Source organism: Scleropages formosus, chromosome 25, assembly GCF_900964775.1.
Source record: "Scleropages formosus chromosome 25, fSclFor1.1, whole genome shotgun sequence".
NCBI classification, from domain to species: domain Eukaryota; kingdom Metazoa; phylum Chordata; class Actinopteri; order Osteoglossiformes; family Osteoglossidae; genus Scleropages; species Scleropages formosus.
In genome coordinates this window covers 4,241,583-4,260,799 of record NC_041830.1, presented here as the reverse complement: position 1 = coordinate 4,260,799, position 19,217 = coordinate 4,241,583, and the positions used below count along the sequence as shown (strand labels likewise).

The 19,217-nt window shown below is 44.7% G+C and overlaps 1 protein-coding gene across 3 annotated transcripts in view; it reads left to right on the top strand.

Annotated features, from left to right (window-relative positions):
• LOC108928239 (arginine-glutamic acid dipeptide repeats protein-like) overlaps nucleotides 1-19,217 on the top strand; it is a 145,145-nt gene that overhangs the window by 82,559 nt on the left and 43,369 nt on the right. For all 3 annotated transcript variants that reach the window (XM_018742092.2, XM_018742093.2, XM_029249189.1), the window contains exons 4-6: nucleotides 1,760-1,865; nucleotides 3,356-3,452; nucleotides 11,533-11,637. In XM_018742092.2, the coding sequence (XP_018597608.1) occupies nucleotides 1,760-1,865; nucleotides 3,356-3,452; nucleotides 11,533-11,637 (308 nt within the window). The remainder of the gene's footprint in view (nucleotides 1-1,759; nucleotides 1,866-3,355; nucleotides 3,453-11,532; nucleotides 11,638-19,217) is intronic.

The window sequence follows — 19,217 nt, the reverse complement described above, 5'->3', positions numbered from 1 at the left end:
AGACGATGGACATTTCTTGTGACAGCTGCTCGTGGCTGAAAGCCCCTGGATCAGACAGCATCGGGTGCTCTTCTGCATGCGGCTCAAAGCAGCGCTTTCCATTCAGTGCCGTTCAGCGCCGTAGCCTTAATGTGCTGTGGCAGCTTGTGCTCAGCCTCCGTAATGTGATTCTGTTCAGTGATCTGTTCTATGCAACATGCAAACACAATTAGTGAGTAATAAGGAAGCAGTCATTTCCAGTCTTTAGAGGTGCTCAGCGAAAGGTCAGGGGCTTCAGGTCCATTTATTTTATGATGAGAACATTGCTTGGGGAACTAAGGTTAACAATTTATGTTTGTTATGAAAACTGTGCCTTAATCATCATTTGCTTGCAAAAGTGCTGTTTTCCCCGCTGGGTAGCGGTTACGTGAACCTCCCCGCTTGAGGAACGTCATTGTCAACAGCTCCTGGCTGTAGCTGTGTCTGCTGGATTATAGCCACGCGGAGAAAGAGACAGATGCAAGGCTTTTCAGTAGAGCTGTATGGGAATTCAGAAACCCTTGTTAATGGGAAAATGCATCCCTCGCATCAGGCACAAAGTCCACTCCAGGGGTCATGTGCAGATGGCCGCTGCTCTAGCTGGGGGGAAAAAAAGAGCTCTTACATCATTCTGGCATGTGCCAGACAGGGTCTGTACAGTGGAATATAGCACAATCGACAGAACATTTGTAACCCTCTATTGGGCATATTTGGTGTATTGTGCTTTAGAAGGCAGCTGTGACTCTGCTGTGGGTGGGATGGTTTCCCCTGGACGCAGACAGCCCTGACTCTGACACCACAACCTCCAGTTTGCCTCCACTACCTTCCATTAGCCTTTAAGGTCCTTGTGCACCCAACAGAGGCGTGGAGATTGCAGGGATGTGTAACTTCTTGCGTCCTTAATGAAATCAGATGTCAAGGGCTTGTCGTCTTAGACACGAATGCTTACATTTGGTCATATGGAATCCCCAGAATTCTCTTTGTGCTGAACATATTGCTCTTGTCCACTTCTTCATGTTCAACCTTGAAATCTAAAGTTGGGTTAAACACTGTTGTGAGTCCTCGCTGCTGTACAGCTGGCGTTTTCTAGCCACGCTGTGGTCTCTCTGTTTTTCGAAAGGTCGGAATGGCTAGCAGTGTTTAGGCAGGGGAAGCAGTGCATTTTTCATGTCTACGGGCAAATGTTTTGCTCTGTTTTTCCCTCCTCCTCCTTTCCCTGATGCATGGCGGACCTGGCTCAGTGCTGCCACACGCTGTCTGTTTAGAGCCAACGCGGGTAGCCTCGGTTCCTGCAGTCGTTCAGATTGACAGATGGTGACCGTGGTAAAACCTATATGGCAGGCATGCTGGCTATTGTACTCAGTGCCTGCTTTCAAAGGACTTCTGTCTGGCATGTGGGTGAAGTGTTCTTTTACACGTCCATTTCAACAGATTTTTTTTTTTTTTGTTCCCTTGCTGGAACGGTTTGTAGATAAATGTCCTGTGTCACAGAAAACAAAGAGGTATCAGCTCCGTGTTGATCCAACTATGCAGGATGACAGCAACAGCTGTGCAGGACAACCCTTCATCAAGACAGATGAGAATCTTCCTTGGACCACTGCGCTGAGGAATTAATGACTCTCCATCTCTTTGTAATTGGTTCGATTCAGCAGCATGCTGTGTCAGCAAGAAGGGTGCGGGAAACCAGCCATGTTTGTTGTGCCGCTAACTGTTTGTTTGTCCTTTTCTGGGGTGTTCGCAGAGTAAACGGGACCATCTGCTGATGAACGTCAAGTGGTACTACCGGCAGTCAGAGGTGCCCGACTCCGTATACCAACACCTGGTGCAGGATCGCAACAATGAGAATGGTGAGAAGGCTGCTGTATGGCACAGTTAAAGCGCAGTCACCGCACGATGAACAACATGTGCAGTGTGCGACTTCCTTTTGGAACATGTTCACTGATATTATCTTTAGAGACAGTGCCTATAAGTACATACTATATATGGTAGGCCGGGGGCACGGTGGCACAGTGGGTTTGGCCTGTGCCTGCTCTCTGGTGGGTGTGGGGTTCAAGTCCTGCTTGGGGTGCCTTGTGATGGACTGGCGTCCTGTCCTGAGTGTGTCCCCTCCACCTCCAGCTTTGCGCCCTGTGTTGCTGGGTTAGGCTCCGGCTTGCCGTGACCCCGCTTGGGACAAGCGGTTGCAGACAATGTGTGTGTGTGTGTGTGTGTGTGTGTGTGTGTGTGTGTGTGTGTTGTTGAAACCACTAACAATGGTGGGACCTACCAATAACAGTTATCCAAGTGCCCAAGGCACAACTTGTGTGTGTGCATTACCTACAGGATGAAAAAATATTGATAGTGAAATAGGTATGTACAAATAAAGATGTATAAACAAAGAAGGTAAGGTTTTCCTGTTTTCTGTATTTTTGGTGAGGGAACATACATAAAAACGCATTAAAATGAATTGTAAAAATATTCATGTATATTTGTATTATAAACTTGAATGTATTCTCTCCATTCTGCATGTATGACATCGTGAATAAAGGTAAGAATTTATTTGACATTTTCAGAGTATTTTAGGCTTTCTTTAATTTATTTTCTAACACTGGTGCAATTTCTTACATTTACTCATTTAGCTGACACTTTTCTCCAAAGCAACTTATAATGTGAAGGTTACAATTATTTACCCATTTATACAGCTGGGTAATTTTTACTGGAGCAGTTCAGGGTAAGTACGTTGCTCAAGGCTACTAGAACTGGAGGTGAGGCTTGAACCTGTGACCTTGGGGTCCCAAGGCAGTCGCTCTAACGACTACACTACCAGCTGTCCCCTGTTTTTATAAAATGTCATAGGACAAGGCAAGTGTGGTTGACAGTAGGATTTTGTTGCCTAATGCTGACTGTAATGGGGTGGTGGGTACGCAGGATGACAGGAACAGCTGTGCAGGACAATCCTTTTTCAAGACAGGTTGAGAATTTTCCTTGGACCACATTTCTTAAGAGCAGAGCCCTTCTGGCCCCGCATGTAGTCTTACAATGAGTGAGGTGTGTCGCAAGTGTGTGTTAATAAATCGGAGAGATTTCGCGTTACTACCGGTGTCTGCGGCAAGTCTGCTCTCCCTTAGTGTCCCCACGCAACCTTCATCTCTACCAACTCCCTCCACATTTCTCCGTTCAGTGCTCTTGCATCCACGTGTGCCCATTTTGACGTATTTAGAACGTATTTTTCCGATACGTTTCTAATTCATACACATGTCCATTGCTCACACGAGCTCGTGGTAACGCAAGAACGGCTTCAAATTTGTGCACTGCAGCGTATGGGCATGCCTGTGACTCTCATCTGGCTTTCTTACAGACTCGGGCAGAGAGCTGGTCATCACAGACCCGGTGGTGAAGAGTCGCGAGCTCTTCATCTCAGACTATGTGGACACTTACCATGCTGCTGCCCTCAGGTAAGAAATCCCTGCAGGCAGGCCATTCTCCACACCTTTCTTGTTCAGAGTCTGGAGATAATATGGTAGGAACAAGTGACAGGACACAAGAAATGATGATGTGGTTTCTACTCTGTGTCTGTTGTCCTAACAAAGAGCCTGTTCTTCTCCAGCACAAGCTGTGAGTTGGTATCTGCCGCTCTGTGGGCGGAGCGCCCTCGGCTCAGATCTTCTCCAGGCTTTACCCTAGTTCTTCGTGCCTGGGGGGTTTCAGGCTTCCTGAACAAGGCTGCTGTTCAGGAAAAGGGTGGCCCATTCCCCCTGGGGCCGCAGTTCAGCGCTTGCATGTGCAAGTGTGTGCACGTGCTTCTTAGAGTCCTTTGAAAATGGTGATTTAATGCAAACTGAGGTCAGCCAGCAAAAACCTGAATACAGTTGGTTCAGTCCCATTTAGTGAAGCAAGCCGCTATGGTGTGCCTCGAACACCAATGCAAAACTTGTGTTTTCTTTTAACTACAATGTGAGACACTCAGTAGGTTTCAGAAGTAAACCTTTTAAAATATGTCTTTCCGCAGTGTTGTGTTTTGACCTCATTTGAACTGTGTTGACAATGGCACACCACTGTGGAAGAAAAGCAAGAACTCTTGCAACCACACACACACACACATTTTCAGAACCGCTTGTCCCTTACGGGGTCACGGGGAACCGGAGCCTACTCGGCAACACAGGGCGTAAGGCCAGAGGGGGAAGGGGACACACCCAGGACGGGACGCCAGTCCGTTGCAAGGCACCCCAAGCGAGACTTGAACCCCAGACCCACCGGAGAGCAGGACTGCGGCCCAACCCACTGCGCCACCGCACCCCCCTCTTGCAACCAATGAAGTGAAATATTATATCGGCAAAACCAAGATTCAGCCAACAGCGCCACGCAGAGTATCACCGGTGACAGGAAGTCACAAAGTGCTTTTAGGTTATACCCTAAAGAAGACATGTCAATAAAAGCTGCACATCCACTACCTGAATGGAGCTTAGGTTTCCAGATTTAAGGCAAAAACAAATGATTCAATGAGGTGTAGAACAAGAGCATAGCCTGTCTGAACTTGGACCATCCATACATTTCTTACATCACAGAAGGGGCATTGAGACACTGCATTACATTTACTTATTTATTGAGCAGATGCTTTTCTCCAAGACGACTTCCAATGGACTCCATGTAGTGTTATCAGTCCACACACCTTATTCACCAAGGTGACTTTCACTGCTAGATACACAACTTACAATGGGTCACTCATCCATACATCAGTGGAACACACACACACACACACACACACACACACACACACACTCACTATGGGGGAACCTGAACAGCATGTCTTTGGACTGTGGGAGGAAACCCACACAGACATGGGGAGAACATGCAAACTGCACACAGACTGGGCAGGGATCGAAACTACGTCTTCTCACACCACCCAGATGCTGTGAGACAGCAGCGCTACTCACTGTGCTGTTGTGCCGCCTGCACAGTAAAAGATGAAGTAACATTTCTGAAAAAAAGAGGTATGCAGCTAAAGGCAAGGAGTTGTTAGCCAGGGGGTTGATGCAGGTTCATCCCGACACCGGTGTGCATAACGATAAGGATGCTATGAAACTAACGAAGCACAATAGTCCAAGCTTTGCCTAGAGGAATGTGTAGTTCAGTTGATCTGGGCTTCACCCGCAAAGGAATTTTCTGGAGTTTTCCACACCGTATGCCTTGCCTGAAATCACAGTAACCGTAGTCTCGACTCCTGAAATGGTTGACACAGCCCTGCGGTGCACGAGTAAAAGCAAAACCATCATTCACCCGCAATCTGAGTATAATTCGTTCCTGAAAATCTGTCTGTTAGGTGAACATCTGGACGGCAAAGTTCTTTCCATTGCCGCTTACAAGACGATCAGATCCAAGGCCGCTGAGGAGTGACCTAAAATAAAACGCAAGCTTTAATAACATCCTTGTTATTCTTCTGCAATTTCAGAAGGCACTGCTGTCACTGTAGTTTTGTGTAACTGCAGAGGGCAAATTTCATGGCAGCTTTCTGCATTATCCGGAATCTGTAACAGCTGCTTAAGGAACGTACGCGTATAGTATACATAACGGAAATGGAGTCTAAGCTCAAAAAGCAAATACAGCAGAGCAGACCATGGGCGCGGCGTATGTCTGAAGAAGGAAATTGTATTCGACAACATTTGGCCTGGTAGATACGCTCACTTAGCCACCGCTTTGTCCCATTTCTCTATCTCTCAGGCATGTTTACTGACTCTGGCACATCCTAAGCAATGACCGCAGCCTAAGGCAGGTGCTCCAGACTCATCTGCTGTTCGAGGGTAAATGGTCTGATAACCTATGCAATTATTTCGTTCTGGTGGATATTTCTAGTAAATTTAACACCTTTCCTTTCGGTGTTCCCCGGGCAACTTGAGGTGCCTTACTTGTGTGTTCTGTAATGCCACGGTTATGGGGATGCTATAAACATCCTTACTGTGATTACCTCCTTAACGGTCAAGGGGAGAATCACCTGCTCCACTGCATATATGGTTTTTGTATTATTGTGCCTCTGTGACTTATACTATATAGGAAAAACAAAACAGCCACTTAACCCACACACACTGTCTGTCTGAACCGCTTGTCCTATTCGGGGTCACGGGGAGCCGGAGCCTAACCCAGCAACACAGGGTATAAGGCTGGAGGGGGAGGGGATACACCCAGGACAGGACACCAGTCCATCACAAGGCACCCCAAGCGGAACTCGAACCCCAGACCCCCCGGAGAGCAGGACCCGGTCCAACCCACCATGCCCCCCTTCCATTTAACCCTCTCAGAGCCAAATTAATACCAACAGTAGGAAAAATGTGTAGGCTACCACCTGATGCTAATTTGCAGCGTCCACCTGGAGAGGTTAAAACAAGAATCACTGGGCATAAATGTGCCATTGGAAATGATGACCCCAAATCCCTAGAGGCAAAACACTCTAACAGTCTTGGACACATGGCGGGCACTTTGCAGCTCATGGGTATTGAAGTCGTAGCAAAACATAAGAGCGATAGTAAGAGGGATAGATGCCTCCTCCAATGGGAGGCATAGTACCTCTGTATGTTGAACATGGTATCCATGTTGACAGTGAATGAGGAGGTTTCCTTAATATGTTTTTGATAATAAACATTGTACTTTTACTTTCTGGGATTTTTTTTTTTTTTTAATACTGTTTGGGACATATACGCTGTGTGTACATTGTATTATAGAAGAAATACTGTTTATTTTTGGTGCATCAGATCGTGCTGGTGCCTCATAGAGGCTGGCCTGTCCCATGGGTTTGAAGCGGCGTTAGCGTGGGTTTCCCCTGGGTACTCTGGTTTCCTGCTGCAGTCCTGAATTTCACAAAACATGCAAATGTATAAAGGAATACAAGTAAAGTTGTTCTGTGATGGGCTGGCACCTTGTTCAGGGCGTACCCTGCATTGGGCCCTAAGCTCCGGACCACTGTGACCCCACATTAGGAAAAACTGTTATCAATCATGAATACCACAGCTGTCAGCTTGAATGGTGACGAAATGCTTGGTGTTGATCTAATATCAGACTAATCCAGATGCCTTTAAATTTTTTCAAGGGTTACTGTTTTTATAAACTTTCCACTTCATTCCATTTTAAACTAATTCCAAAGTTTTAAGAAAAAAGGTCTCCATAAGCTCCAGTTCAGTGCCAGTTGTTGACCATCCCATAAAAATTGTTTATGAGATCGGTTCTGTAAAAATCTTGGACTTACACAAAATTTAAAATATTTTGTAAGACTTTATTATAGAAGACTTTAAACATTTTTATTAATTTTGAGTTATAGTAAAACTAAAATAGGAAACTCTTAATTGAATGTTGTGCACCTAGCATTGGAAGTCTCCTTCGACACCAGTGTCTGCTAAATGCTATTTAATCATTGTAAGTTGCTTTGTAAGTCTCTGATAAATTTATGTAACTGTAAAATTTTAAAGAAAAACATTCGAAATTTTCAAAAACTCCTGTTTTAAGCAAATTAATGACTGATTTGTTACATAAACATATGTAGTATTTGTCATCCTGGTATCAAGCACCAGCACTTAGGAACATCAGGCGTGAGCTGTAAGGTGTTAACGGGACCAAGCTCGGGACTGCAGAGCGAAGATGTTGAAAATCCAATACTCACTCGAACCTGAATGCCTCCAAACTACTCTTAGCTACATTTCATTCTGCTGTCTCCTCATCGAAAACTACCTTCTACCACAACAAAATACAGTCTGCAGCTAAAAAAACACATAGACTCTTTGCCACCTTCTCATTCCTTCTGTGTCCTCTGCTGCTCCCTCCTCCTGCTTCTCTCATTGCTGATGACTTTGCTTTGTTTTTCAGAGACAAAGTCAATGCGATCATGGACAGGTTCTTAGCATCACCAAGCTCGGTTTGTGCTGGACCTCCCTGCGAAATCACGCTCTCCAAATTCAAGCTGCTCTCCAAATCTGAAATCTCTGACCTGATATCACACAGAGCCACCACCTGCTCGCTTGATCCAATCCCATCATCACTCCTACAGAACATTTCCGCGCAACTCTCCACCTTCATCTGTAAGATCATCAACTCCTCACTCTCCTCTGGCTGCTTCCCATCCGCCTTCAAAACTGCTCTCATTTCACCTCTGTTAAAGAAACCCTCCCTGGATCCCAATTCAGTCCAGAATTACAGACCAGTCTCCCTCCTCTCCTTTCTGCCTAAAACTCTAGAGCGGGCGGCCTGTGATCAATTATCTGAATTCCTCACCTGGAACCATCTCCTCAGTTGATATCAGTCTCTTTTCAAAGTTGGTCACTCCACAGAGACACTATTTCTCGCAGTATCTGATGCTCTCCAGTCGGCTAGAGCCACCTCCCTCTCCTCAGTCCTCATCCTCCTCGATCTATCTACAGCATTCGACACCTTCAACCACCGAATTCATCTCTCCTCTCTTAGTCAGCTTGGGTTTAAAGGAATGGCACTAAGATGATTTGAGTCCTACCTATCTGACAGATGCTATCAAGTGGTTTGGCGGAGCTCTCGTTTTTTTTCTCTGCCTCTCTCAACCGGTGTCCCACAGGGCTCTGTACTGGGTCCTCTTCTCTTCTCAATCTGCACTTCCTCCCTTAGCCTCGTCATAGCCTTCCATGGATTCAAATAGCACAGCTACGCTGATGATACCCAGCTCTTCCTCTTCTTTTCACCTGGAGCATCAGACATTTCTGCACGCATTGCTGCCTGCCTGTCAGACATCTCTTAATGTAATGCATAAATTGTACTTTTGCTGAGATGTATGTCGCTTTGGACAAAGCGTCTGCTACATGAATAAATGTAAATGCCTGATCACCACCTCCAGCTCAACCTCTCCAAAACAGAGATTCTTCACCTCCCAGCTGGCCTGTCCTCCTGTCACGATCTGTCGATCAAACTGGACAACTCACTCAATTTTACCTCCTCAGCTTAGAGTCTGGGAGTAACAATTGACTCAAGTCAGTCTTTCTCTCAACACATCGAAGCCACATCCTGGACCTGCAGATACATCCTGCATAATATCCGTAGGATCCGTCCTTACCTCACAACTGACTCTGCCCAACTACTTGTCCAGGTCATGGTGACATCCCATCTGGAATACTGCAACTCTCTTCTGTGTGGCCTTCCCACTACTGCCATGAAACCTCTGCAGCTGATACAGAACGCTGCTGCACAAGTTGTGTTTGACTTGCCGAAGCATTCCCATGTATCTCCTCTACGCGTTTCTTTGCGCTGGCTTCCTATAGCTGCCCGGATCAAATTTATTACCCTGGTTATTGCTTACAAAAGCATCAATAGAACTGCTCCTAGCTATGTACAAGACTTGATCAACTGCTACACCCAACCAGATCCCTTTGCTCATCTATTTCTGCTCGATTGGTAGTCCCGCTCACGAAAGGTAAAGCATGAAGGTTGTCCTCCCCTTCTCACTCAGAACTTCTGAAACTCTGTCCACATTTAAGAAGGGTCTGAAAATTCACCTCTTCCGGACTTACTTCGCCCATGATTTCTCAAGCTCACATATGGTGTAAATGTTCATGCACTGTAACTTTCTGATTATGCCCAGATAAGCCTTTACACATCCACTAAGCCTGTATTGTACTTAAATGTTTCTGTATCTTTTAAAAAAAAAAAAAAAAGATGTAGGAAGGTGATCAGGAATAGTCTATGCTGAGTTTTATGCAGCTGCTCAAGCGATGCATATAGTGGAAAGAAACAAACTAGGTTTACTTAAGAATCACAAGTCTGCATCTATGTCTCTTTTTCTCTTAACGTAATGCACAAATTGTATATCTCTGAGATGTACATCGCTGTGGAGAAAAGCGTTTGCTAAATGAATAAATGTAAATGTAAATATAAGCACTGCAGATGGCAGTTGAATGAAAGCAGTCTCTAAATTAATTTAATTTGATATTGAAGAAAGTACATTTTGGGTGGCACGGCGGCACAGCGAATAGCGCTGCTGTCTCACATGGTCTGGGTGGTGCGAGAGGACGTAGGTTCGATCCCTTTTCAGTCTGTGCGGAGTTTGCATGTTCTCCCCATGTCTGCATGGGTTTCCTCTGGGTTCTCTGGTTTCCACCCACAGTCCAAAGACATGCTGTTCAGGTTCACCCATAGTGTGTGAGTGACAGAGAGATAGAGTGTGTGTTTCACTGATGTATAGATGAGTGACCCATTGTAAGTAGTGTATCCAGCAGCGAAGGGGGCGTGGGGGCGCGGCGCAGTGGGTTGGACCACAGTTCTGCTCTCCGGTGGGTCTGGGGTTCGAGTCCCGCTTGGGGTGCCTTGTGATGGACTGGCATCCCGTCCTGGGTGTGTCCCCTCCCCCTCCGGCCTTACGCCCTGTGTTGCCGGGTAGGCTCCGGTTCCCCGCGACCCTGTATGGGACAAGCGGTTCTGAAAGTGTGTGTGTGTGTGTGTGTGTGTGTGTGTGTGTGTGTGTGTGGGTGGTGATGCATCGACAGTTCAAATTGTAATGGAAACAAGTTGAAGCTGTGATTTTTAATGGGAGTAAATCTAATGGGGTGAATATTTTTCAGAGCTGGATGTTTCAGTTTTGTATTTTTTATTTGCTTTTATAATTAGTGATTATGGCCCATGAATTTTTTTAGGTATATTGTAGCTATATATAAAAAATATATATAGGGGGCGCGGTGGTGCAGTGGGATGGACCAGGTCCTGCTCTCCAGTTGGTCTAGGGTTCGAGTCCCGCTTGGGGTGCCTTGCGACGGACTGGCGTCCCGTCATGGGTGTGTCCCCTCACCCTCTGGCCTTACGCCCTGTTTTGCCGGGTAGCCTCCGGTTCCCCGCGACCCTGTATGGGACAAGCGGTTCTGAAAGTGTGTGTGTGTGTGTGTGTGTGTGTGTGTGTGTGTGTGTGTGTGTGTGTGTAAGTCACTTTGGTGAATAAGGTGTTGGATTATATTAATAAGGTGTGGGCTCATAAAGTGCCTGCTAAAATAAAGCAGCATAAACAGTTTCAAATAATTAATACAATTTAATTAATGAAACAATTTAAAATGATTACTTCATAACAACTGAACCTGGGACCATCTTATGATGAAAGATACTACGTTTTTGAGAATATTTTCTTTTAAACTTTTTTGAGTCCTTAAACCCAAAAATAGTCATAGGTTCAATATTAAAATCAATTAAAATAGGGATGTGTGCTGGGAACACAATGTAAATATGGACTGTTATCAGCATCCTCAGTCTTCACTCATAACTGTACATGTATTTATCCGCTGGGACGGGTTCGCGGTCTGAGTGGGCATCCCGATTGCTTTGGAGACGTTTCACTCCAGATTTTGTGTACTTGCAGTTCAAAAAACTGGACAGTCAGGGTCCCTATAGTGATAACGGTGGAAAGTGTTTATCTGTCACAGAGTTCATGCTGACCTCCTGGGGATTGTGCAGACCAGATGTTTAGTCCTTAGCTCACACACAGACTTATTTGCCTGATTAGATGTCTAACAAGTTGTGTGTACTTATGGTTTCCTGTACTTTATGTTTCAGAGGGAAGTGTAACATCACCCACTTTTCTGACATATTTACTGCTCGGGAGTTCAAAGCAAACATCGACTCCTTCTTCTACATCTTGGGATACAACCCGGAGACCAGGTAAGGATGTCCCCTGGCACGAGTACCCCCTAACACCCCTTCTGAGTCACGGGGAACATGCTGGTGCTGCTCTGTGCGGCAAAAGGCGTCTTAAGCTTTCAAACTATTTCCCAGGTGACTGCCTTATGGTTTCTGAAATCCCAGCAACACAAGTTAGTAAGATTGCCAGGCAGCAGAGAGAGTTAGATTGTGTCTTGTAATCAGTCTCACGGAAGCAAAATTAATGCTTGCTTTCTCTGGGTGGCAGAATAAATGCGATCTGAACCAAGTTGGGAGTATTTGTAGATTTGTCTTCCACGTGAAGGGGGCGCGGTGGTGCAGGGGTCTTGGCCAGGTCCTGCTCTCTGGCGGGTCTGGGGTTTGAGTCCCACCTGGGGTGCCTTGCGACAGACTGGCGTCCTGTCCTGGGTGTGTCCCCTCCCCCTCCAGCCTCGTGCCCTGTGTTGCAGGGTTAGGCTCTGGTTTGCCGCAACCTCTCTTGGGACAAGCGGCTTCAGCCTGTGTGTTCTCCACGTGTTTTATTTCAGTTATTGAGAAGTTTGTCTACCCACATTTCGCTGCTGGTTGAAAGGCGTACAGTTTTGATCAGACTTAAAGCAGAGGCATATTAAGTGGATATGCTTGTTACTGAGTGTGGGAGTTGAGCGGGAGAAGATAAATTGCAGACAGTTCAGGGGGTGTTTCAACGACTCATGAATGTCTTTGCCCTGAGGGTACGGCAGATTTTGCTACCACATGACCTAATGCCACATGGGAGCTGTATACTGTAGGGGAATGGCAGCAGGACAAGGTGTTGTTCTCAGGAATGTTGGTCACATGTCCACTACAGTCAAGCTCTTTGCAAAGGCTATTGATTGAACCATGTTCGAATACTGTGGTAGGTTTTGTGCATGCTAAAATGGTTCGAAAATCGTTCTCTGGTCTTGAGCTCTGTGGTGTCCTTGTTGCCTAGTTGAAATAAAGGGCATGCTGTAAATGCCTTAAACATCTTGGTGACCAGGCTTATGGGGACATTCGAATTGTGGATGTGAAAGTGTGTCAACAGAGTACGCCCTGCTCTATGCGTACACTAGCACAGAAATCGAATTGTGGCAAATGGTTATAGGGCAGCTGGTAAGCTAGTGGTTACAACTGCTACATTTGGACCCAGAGATCGCAGGTTTGCATACCACCTCCAGCTGTAGTCCCCTTGAACAAGGTATTTACCCTGAATTGCAATGCAATGCAATTGTCCCAATCGGGGTCGTGGCGAGCCGGAACAAGGGGTGCAACACAGGGCGCAAGGATGAAACCTGCCGTTCCACCGCACCCCCGACCCTAAATTGCTACAGTAAAATTACACAACACAACTAAGAACTTCAAAAAATTTTGTTGTGTTAACGTTAATCGTAATCAATGCAAAAGTTTACACACACACACACACACACACACACACACGGGTAGCCAGAGCCTAACCTGGCAACACAGGGAATAAGGCTGGAGGGGGAGGGACACACCCAAGACGGGACGCCAGTCCGTCACAAGGCACCCCAAGCGGGACTCAAACCCCAGACCCACTGGAGAGCAGGACCTGGTCCAACCCACTGCGCCACTATTCCGCCACATCCCCTGCTGCAAAAGTTTACTGATTAATAAAAACACCACTACTTCTAGTGTGTGGGGGGTGCGGTGGTGCAGTGGGTTGGACCAGGACTCGAACCCCAGAGCTACCACAGAGCAGGACCCGGTCCAACCCACTGCGCCACTGCGCCCCCACCAAAAATCCAAGTACAACAAATACTAAATAGTAAATACTGAATAGTAAATATCTAAGTGCCCGGAAGTGGCAGTAATAAAGTATCAGTAATACAGTGTCGCAGTGCTAGATAAAGGACTGCTGGCTGTTAAGTAGTCTGATGGCTTGAAGATAAAAGCTGTTTTTCAGTCTGGTTCTCCGTGATTGGTAGCATCTGCCAGACGGTAGTGTTGCAAACAGGTGGTGAGCAGGGTGAGTGCAGTCCTTAATGATACTGCAGGCCTTTCTCAAACAGCGTGTTTGGTAAATGTCCTGTAAGGCCGGAAGTTTATTCCCAGTAATGAGCTCAGCTGTTCTCACCACTCTCTGAAGAGCTTTGCGGTCAAAAGAAGAGCAGCTGCCGTACCATACAGCGATGCAGCCGGTCAGAATGCTCTCTATGGTGCAGTTATAGAAGTTTGACATGGTACCAGAGGAAATACCAAACCTCTTAAGCCTCCGCAGTAAGCAGAGATTTTGACGGGTTGTTCTCACAACTGTGTCTGTGTGGAGGCTCCAGGAGAGATCATCGGAGATGTTTACACCGAGGATCTTGTAGCTCTTAACTCCCTCCATCTCTACCCCATTGATGTGGATAGGAACATGACCTCCTCTCTGTGACTTCCTGTAATCCACAATCATCTCTTTGGTCTTGTTGACATTGAGAGAGATTGTTGTAATCACACTATGTTGAGAGTGCTCTGACCTCCTCTCTGTAGGATGTCTCATCACTTCTGACGATGCTTCCTAGGATGGTTGTATTGTCAGCAAATTTGAAGATGATGTTGGAACTGTGCTTTGCAGAGCAGAAATAGATGAACAGGGAGCACAAGAGGGGGCTGAGCACACATCCCTGTGAGGCACCAGTGAGTGTGAGTGTGGAGGATGTTTGGTCGCCAGTCCTGACCACCTGGGCTCTGCCTGTCAGGAAGTCCAAATCCAGTTACACAGGTGACTGTTAAGTCCCAGATCCTTCAACTTAGCTATGAGTTTGGTGGGAATGATGGTATTGGATGCAGAGATATAATCAATAACAGAATCCGCGCGTAGGTGTCTCTTTCCTCCAGGTGTTTCAGGGCAAAGTGCATGGCCAGTGCAATGGAGTTGTCAGTGGATCTGTAAGAGCAGTGAGAGAAAGTACCCAAACATTCTAGAAAGCATCAGAGCCTAATAAGTACTGGAATATTAGGTGCTTGGAACCTGGTGCCAAATTTCCTAGTTTCAAAAATATGTAATTTTTTTCCTAGAAACAGATATATAGTACAAACTAATGCCAAAAGTATGCTTCATCTAACAAAACTGAATGAAAAATGAAAAAGAAAAAAAAAAAATCACAACGTAATAAATTTTGTCTAACTATATACATTGAGAGGCAGCGTGGTGGTGCAGCGGGTTCAGCCGGTGCCCGCTGTGTGGTGGATCTGTGGTTTGAGCGCCGCTTGGGGTGCCTTGCGGCGGACTGGTGTCCCGTCCTGGGTGTGTTCCCTCCCTCTTCGGCCGTGTTGCCGGATGAGGCTCCAGCTTGCCGCCACCCCGCTCGGGACAAGTGGTTGACAATTGATGGTATATAGATTGATAAATAATTGTAGATAGGTTAAAATGGTAAGTCCCTTTGGGGGGGGGGGGAGTTTCAAGTTTATTGTCATAGGTACAAGTATCATCAAATTCTTCTTGAACGCTTCTCCACAGACTATGAACAAAACAATATTCAATACTGCACAAAACAAAACAATAACAATGACAATGTGGCCGCTAAATGAATAAAATGTTATGTAGTGTCATTTTTCCAAAGTCTGTATAAGGGAACTGGCCATCTGCTGGCTTGAATAAGTAGGGAAAAACAGCTTTGTGAAGATGCCCCCCCTACAAACAGCAAAAATGGAGGGGAAAAAAGTGAAAAATGTATCTTCTTTGATGAGTGGAAAAAAACAAACACTGTACAGTTTACATCAAGATTTTTTGTGAACAATTAAACTCAAAACATGTACAAATTCACTGGAATGTTTCCAGAGTCCGGTGTGCATAACACTTTTTTTTTTTAATTTATTTTTTTTTTTTAAAAAACAACAATGCCAACTTAACAAAAAAACATACAAATGTGCTGGAAAAAATGGCTTAAAACAAATATACATTTTGTGTATGACATAAAACAAAATGAAACGGCAAAGTCTTTCATGACTGGGAAGCTTCGAAGTTACAGTGAATTTCAGCAGACAAGATACATATTACCAATAACAGAGAGCTCATCTTGTATAAAGAACAGGGTATGGGCAAACCTTGAAATGAGCATTCACCAGTCACAGCCTTTGACAGGTCATCATATTTTTCCCACGTGAAATCAGACCTTTTGCAATTATGCCATGGTAATGACCCAAGTCATATTTAATAGGTGGTTGGCAAGATGCTATGACACCTCTTAAAGTGAATTGTTGCCCACTTAAATGAATGTGGTGGAGAAACTGGGACAGCTCATCTTCCAACAACGTGTCTCCAGAGTCACAGTCAGTGCCTTGTGTTTCTCCAACTGGCCAAGCACCAATGCTAGCGTCAACACAAAGGTGCTCTCCTGTAGTCAGGGTGTGCTCTACTGTGTCGTTGCAGATGTGCTGTGAAATAGTGGAGCCAGAAATCTGCATATCCTGGGGATTGACTTCTATATTGTGGATATGTGAAAGACGCCTGGATTTCTGAAGTGCTGACACTCCTCGTCTTTAGCGTGTCTTCGTCTATTGACACAAAGGCAATCTTGCATGACGCTCTAGCATAGCGTGAGCACGTCTTCGAAGAACATTTTGTCTTCGCTACTGCGCTGGGGGCTCTTTATGACACATCTGAAACAATAGTTGAGACGTTGCACTCTGCTCTAACCTACTGTAATCCTGAGTGTATTTCTTCAGCTCAAGATATGTCTCGCCGCAGTTTAGCTTGGAGGACATAGATTCCTCTCTGCACACTCTTCTCAGCCGTTGTTTTCACCCATTGAAAATTTTAAACTTTATTAGCATCTTTTACATGGCTGCTGTAAGAGAGACTATCAGAGAAGGTGCTACAAAGGCACTGATAAAATGCATCGAAAGCACAAGTATTAAAGACGCCCACTGTGTCTCCAGACGCTTTGACAGGTTGCAGCTTTCTGATGTTATCGTTTCTCAGCAAATCTAGTTGTACCTTTTTCACCACCGTTGATGAGTCTGTATGCGGCCACTCTTGTACATGGGGTGAGGTTCGGATTGGAGTGACGTCACGTGTAATATTATCCTTTATATTTAAAAAAGTAAAAACGATGTTGCTGCGGTTTGAACGACAAACCAGCACAAACGACAGAGCCCAAATTTGAGTGTGTATGTCACTGTAGGGGGGCTGAGTGACATCACATCCTGAAAAGAATAGATGTTAATATTGCAAAAACAGCATAGATTTTAATTTTCATGGCACAAATGTAGCTCTTACAAATCATTTTTTTTCCCCCCTTCTTCTCCCATTTGTGCTGTTTGTAGAGGGAAGCTTCACAAAGCTGAGAAAAACAAATGTTGGCATTTGTGACCACTCAATATCTGTTAATAGTATCAGTATCATGACCCCAATAAAATACCCAGTGCTCAAAAGAATATATTTGCCCCTTCTCATTTTTTAATTAAATTTGATCAGATATTTTCATCAGTTCTAGTAGTGTAGGCATCCCTCGGTTTACCAAGCATTTATGAATCAAAACTTCTCATTTCTTATAGAAAAATAATGCTGCGTTCCTATACTCTTACTCCCCACATAAAATGTCTTTGCCTTTCATTTATAGACTGCCATATTCAGTTATACATCAATATATATGTTATGAGAAATAAAAGTAATACATATGAAATAAGAATATTTACCAAAACAGAATGACAGCAGCATTTGTGAAAGTCGTAAAGATGAAACTTCAATATTATATTATGGAAGGGTTTTTGAAGTGTTTTGTTCTCTCAGACTAGTCATGATTGTATAACTGAATGTTACATTACCCTTCCATAATACAGCTGTAGCAAATACCTGTAAATGCTCAGGAAAGGTTAATAAAGTGGGCACAGCTCCCTCCCTTAAACGAACGATCTGTCCGGCCGGATTGAAGTACTTGCTACAGCGCACGCTACCTTTTCCTGGCGAATGGTAATGCCTGGAGTTTATCTTTCTCTTTCCTTATCCTTTTCTTTGTTCGGCAATCTAAATTATTTGAAATAAATTCACAAAATGCACTTGATACAAAACCTTTGGATTTCACACCCAAGACAGTGAACATATGTGCCCATCATCACTCGCAGTCACAGCATTAGTATTTATTGTGTTTTATTGGGAATCGATGCCAGTGGCCAGATAAAAGTTCTGTTGAAATTTGGGCAAAGCAGTCAAACTGAGCTACACAGCTGTACCACACAACTTTCCTTCCTAAAGATCAGCTTACTTAAAATATTTTTAACATTTGTTTCCTGATCTAGATTTAATGCACAGCAGACACTGCACAGATTCGTGACATAAACAGTGTCTGGATTTGGCTTGTTCTTGGGTTTACTCACTTGCAAGGAACACACACACACACATTTTCAGAACCGCTCATCCCATACGGGGTCACGGGGGAACCGGAGCCTACCCGGTAACAGAGGGCGTAAGGCCGGAGGGGCAGGGGACATATTCCTTTTTAATTTTTTTTTTTTTTTTTTTTTTTTTTTTACACCAGAAGAAACGGAATGACAAGCCTTTCTCTATTTGTTGCTGTAACTAGTACAGTTAAATGCATAGTATTGCAACCTCTCGACGAATTTTCCAATATAGCTGCCTGGCAGAGGCTTCCATCATGATGCCATGGCCTATATACTATGTATATCTATGGCACATACTACTACATTGCTCGTAACATCACTCACTGGTGGTAAACATGCCATTATCATCAAGCATTGTTTAAATACGTTGAAACTAATGCAATACATAGTACTAATAATCATGGTAATATTGCATTTACATATATTCATTTAGCAGATGCTTTTCTTGAAAGCAAAGTTACATCTCATTGGATATTATTAGTGATTAATAGTAAATCCACTTGCTCCCCTATGCTATTTTTTTTTTAAAGTGTTCTTTCTGCTGCTTTTGTTGGTATCGCCACACAAAATTTAATTGTATAGTATGCAATGACACGGGAGGCATGGTGGCACAGCGGGCTTGGCCAGATCCTGCTCTCTGGTGGATCTGGGGTTTGAGTCCTCCTTGGGCTGCCCTGCGACAGACTGGCGTCCCATCCTGGTTCTCTCCCCAGCCCAGCTGGGTTAGGCTCCGGCTTGCCGCAACCCCACTTGGGACAAGCAGTTTCAGACAGTGTGTGTGTATAGAATGACAAAGTATCTTATCTTGTAATAACACTAGTAATACAGTACAATAAATGACATTGTTTTAGTTTTTTGAGTGTAAATTTTGATTCTGGCAGGGGCCCACATCGATGTCAGGTTTGTAACTCTGAAACCCACCAGTGTGCATATCGAGGGAGGGTGTTTATTTTCTTAAGGCATAACTTTGAATATTCATATACCGAAAGCTCGTATATCGCGGGATACATGTATATGAATGAAGCCTGAAAGAGGAACAGTGACACCAGTGTTTTTATGTCATTTCCTGGATGTGGAAGATAATGAAATGTGCAATCATTGGTGTTAAAAAGTAATTGCCCCTGCAGAGTGGATAAATGGTTACACCACATTTACCTACAATGACAGCAGCTAAACACAAATACTTTTTCACAGCACTGTTCCCAATGTGGTGACACTCACAAAAATGGCTAACT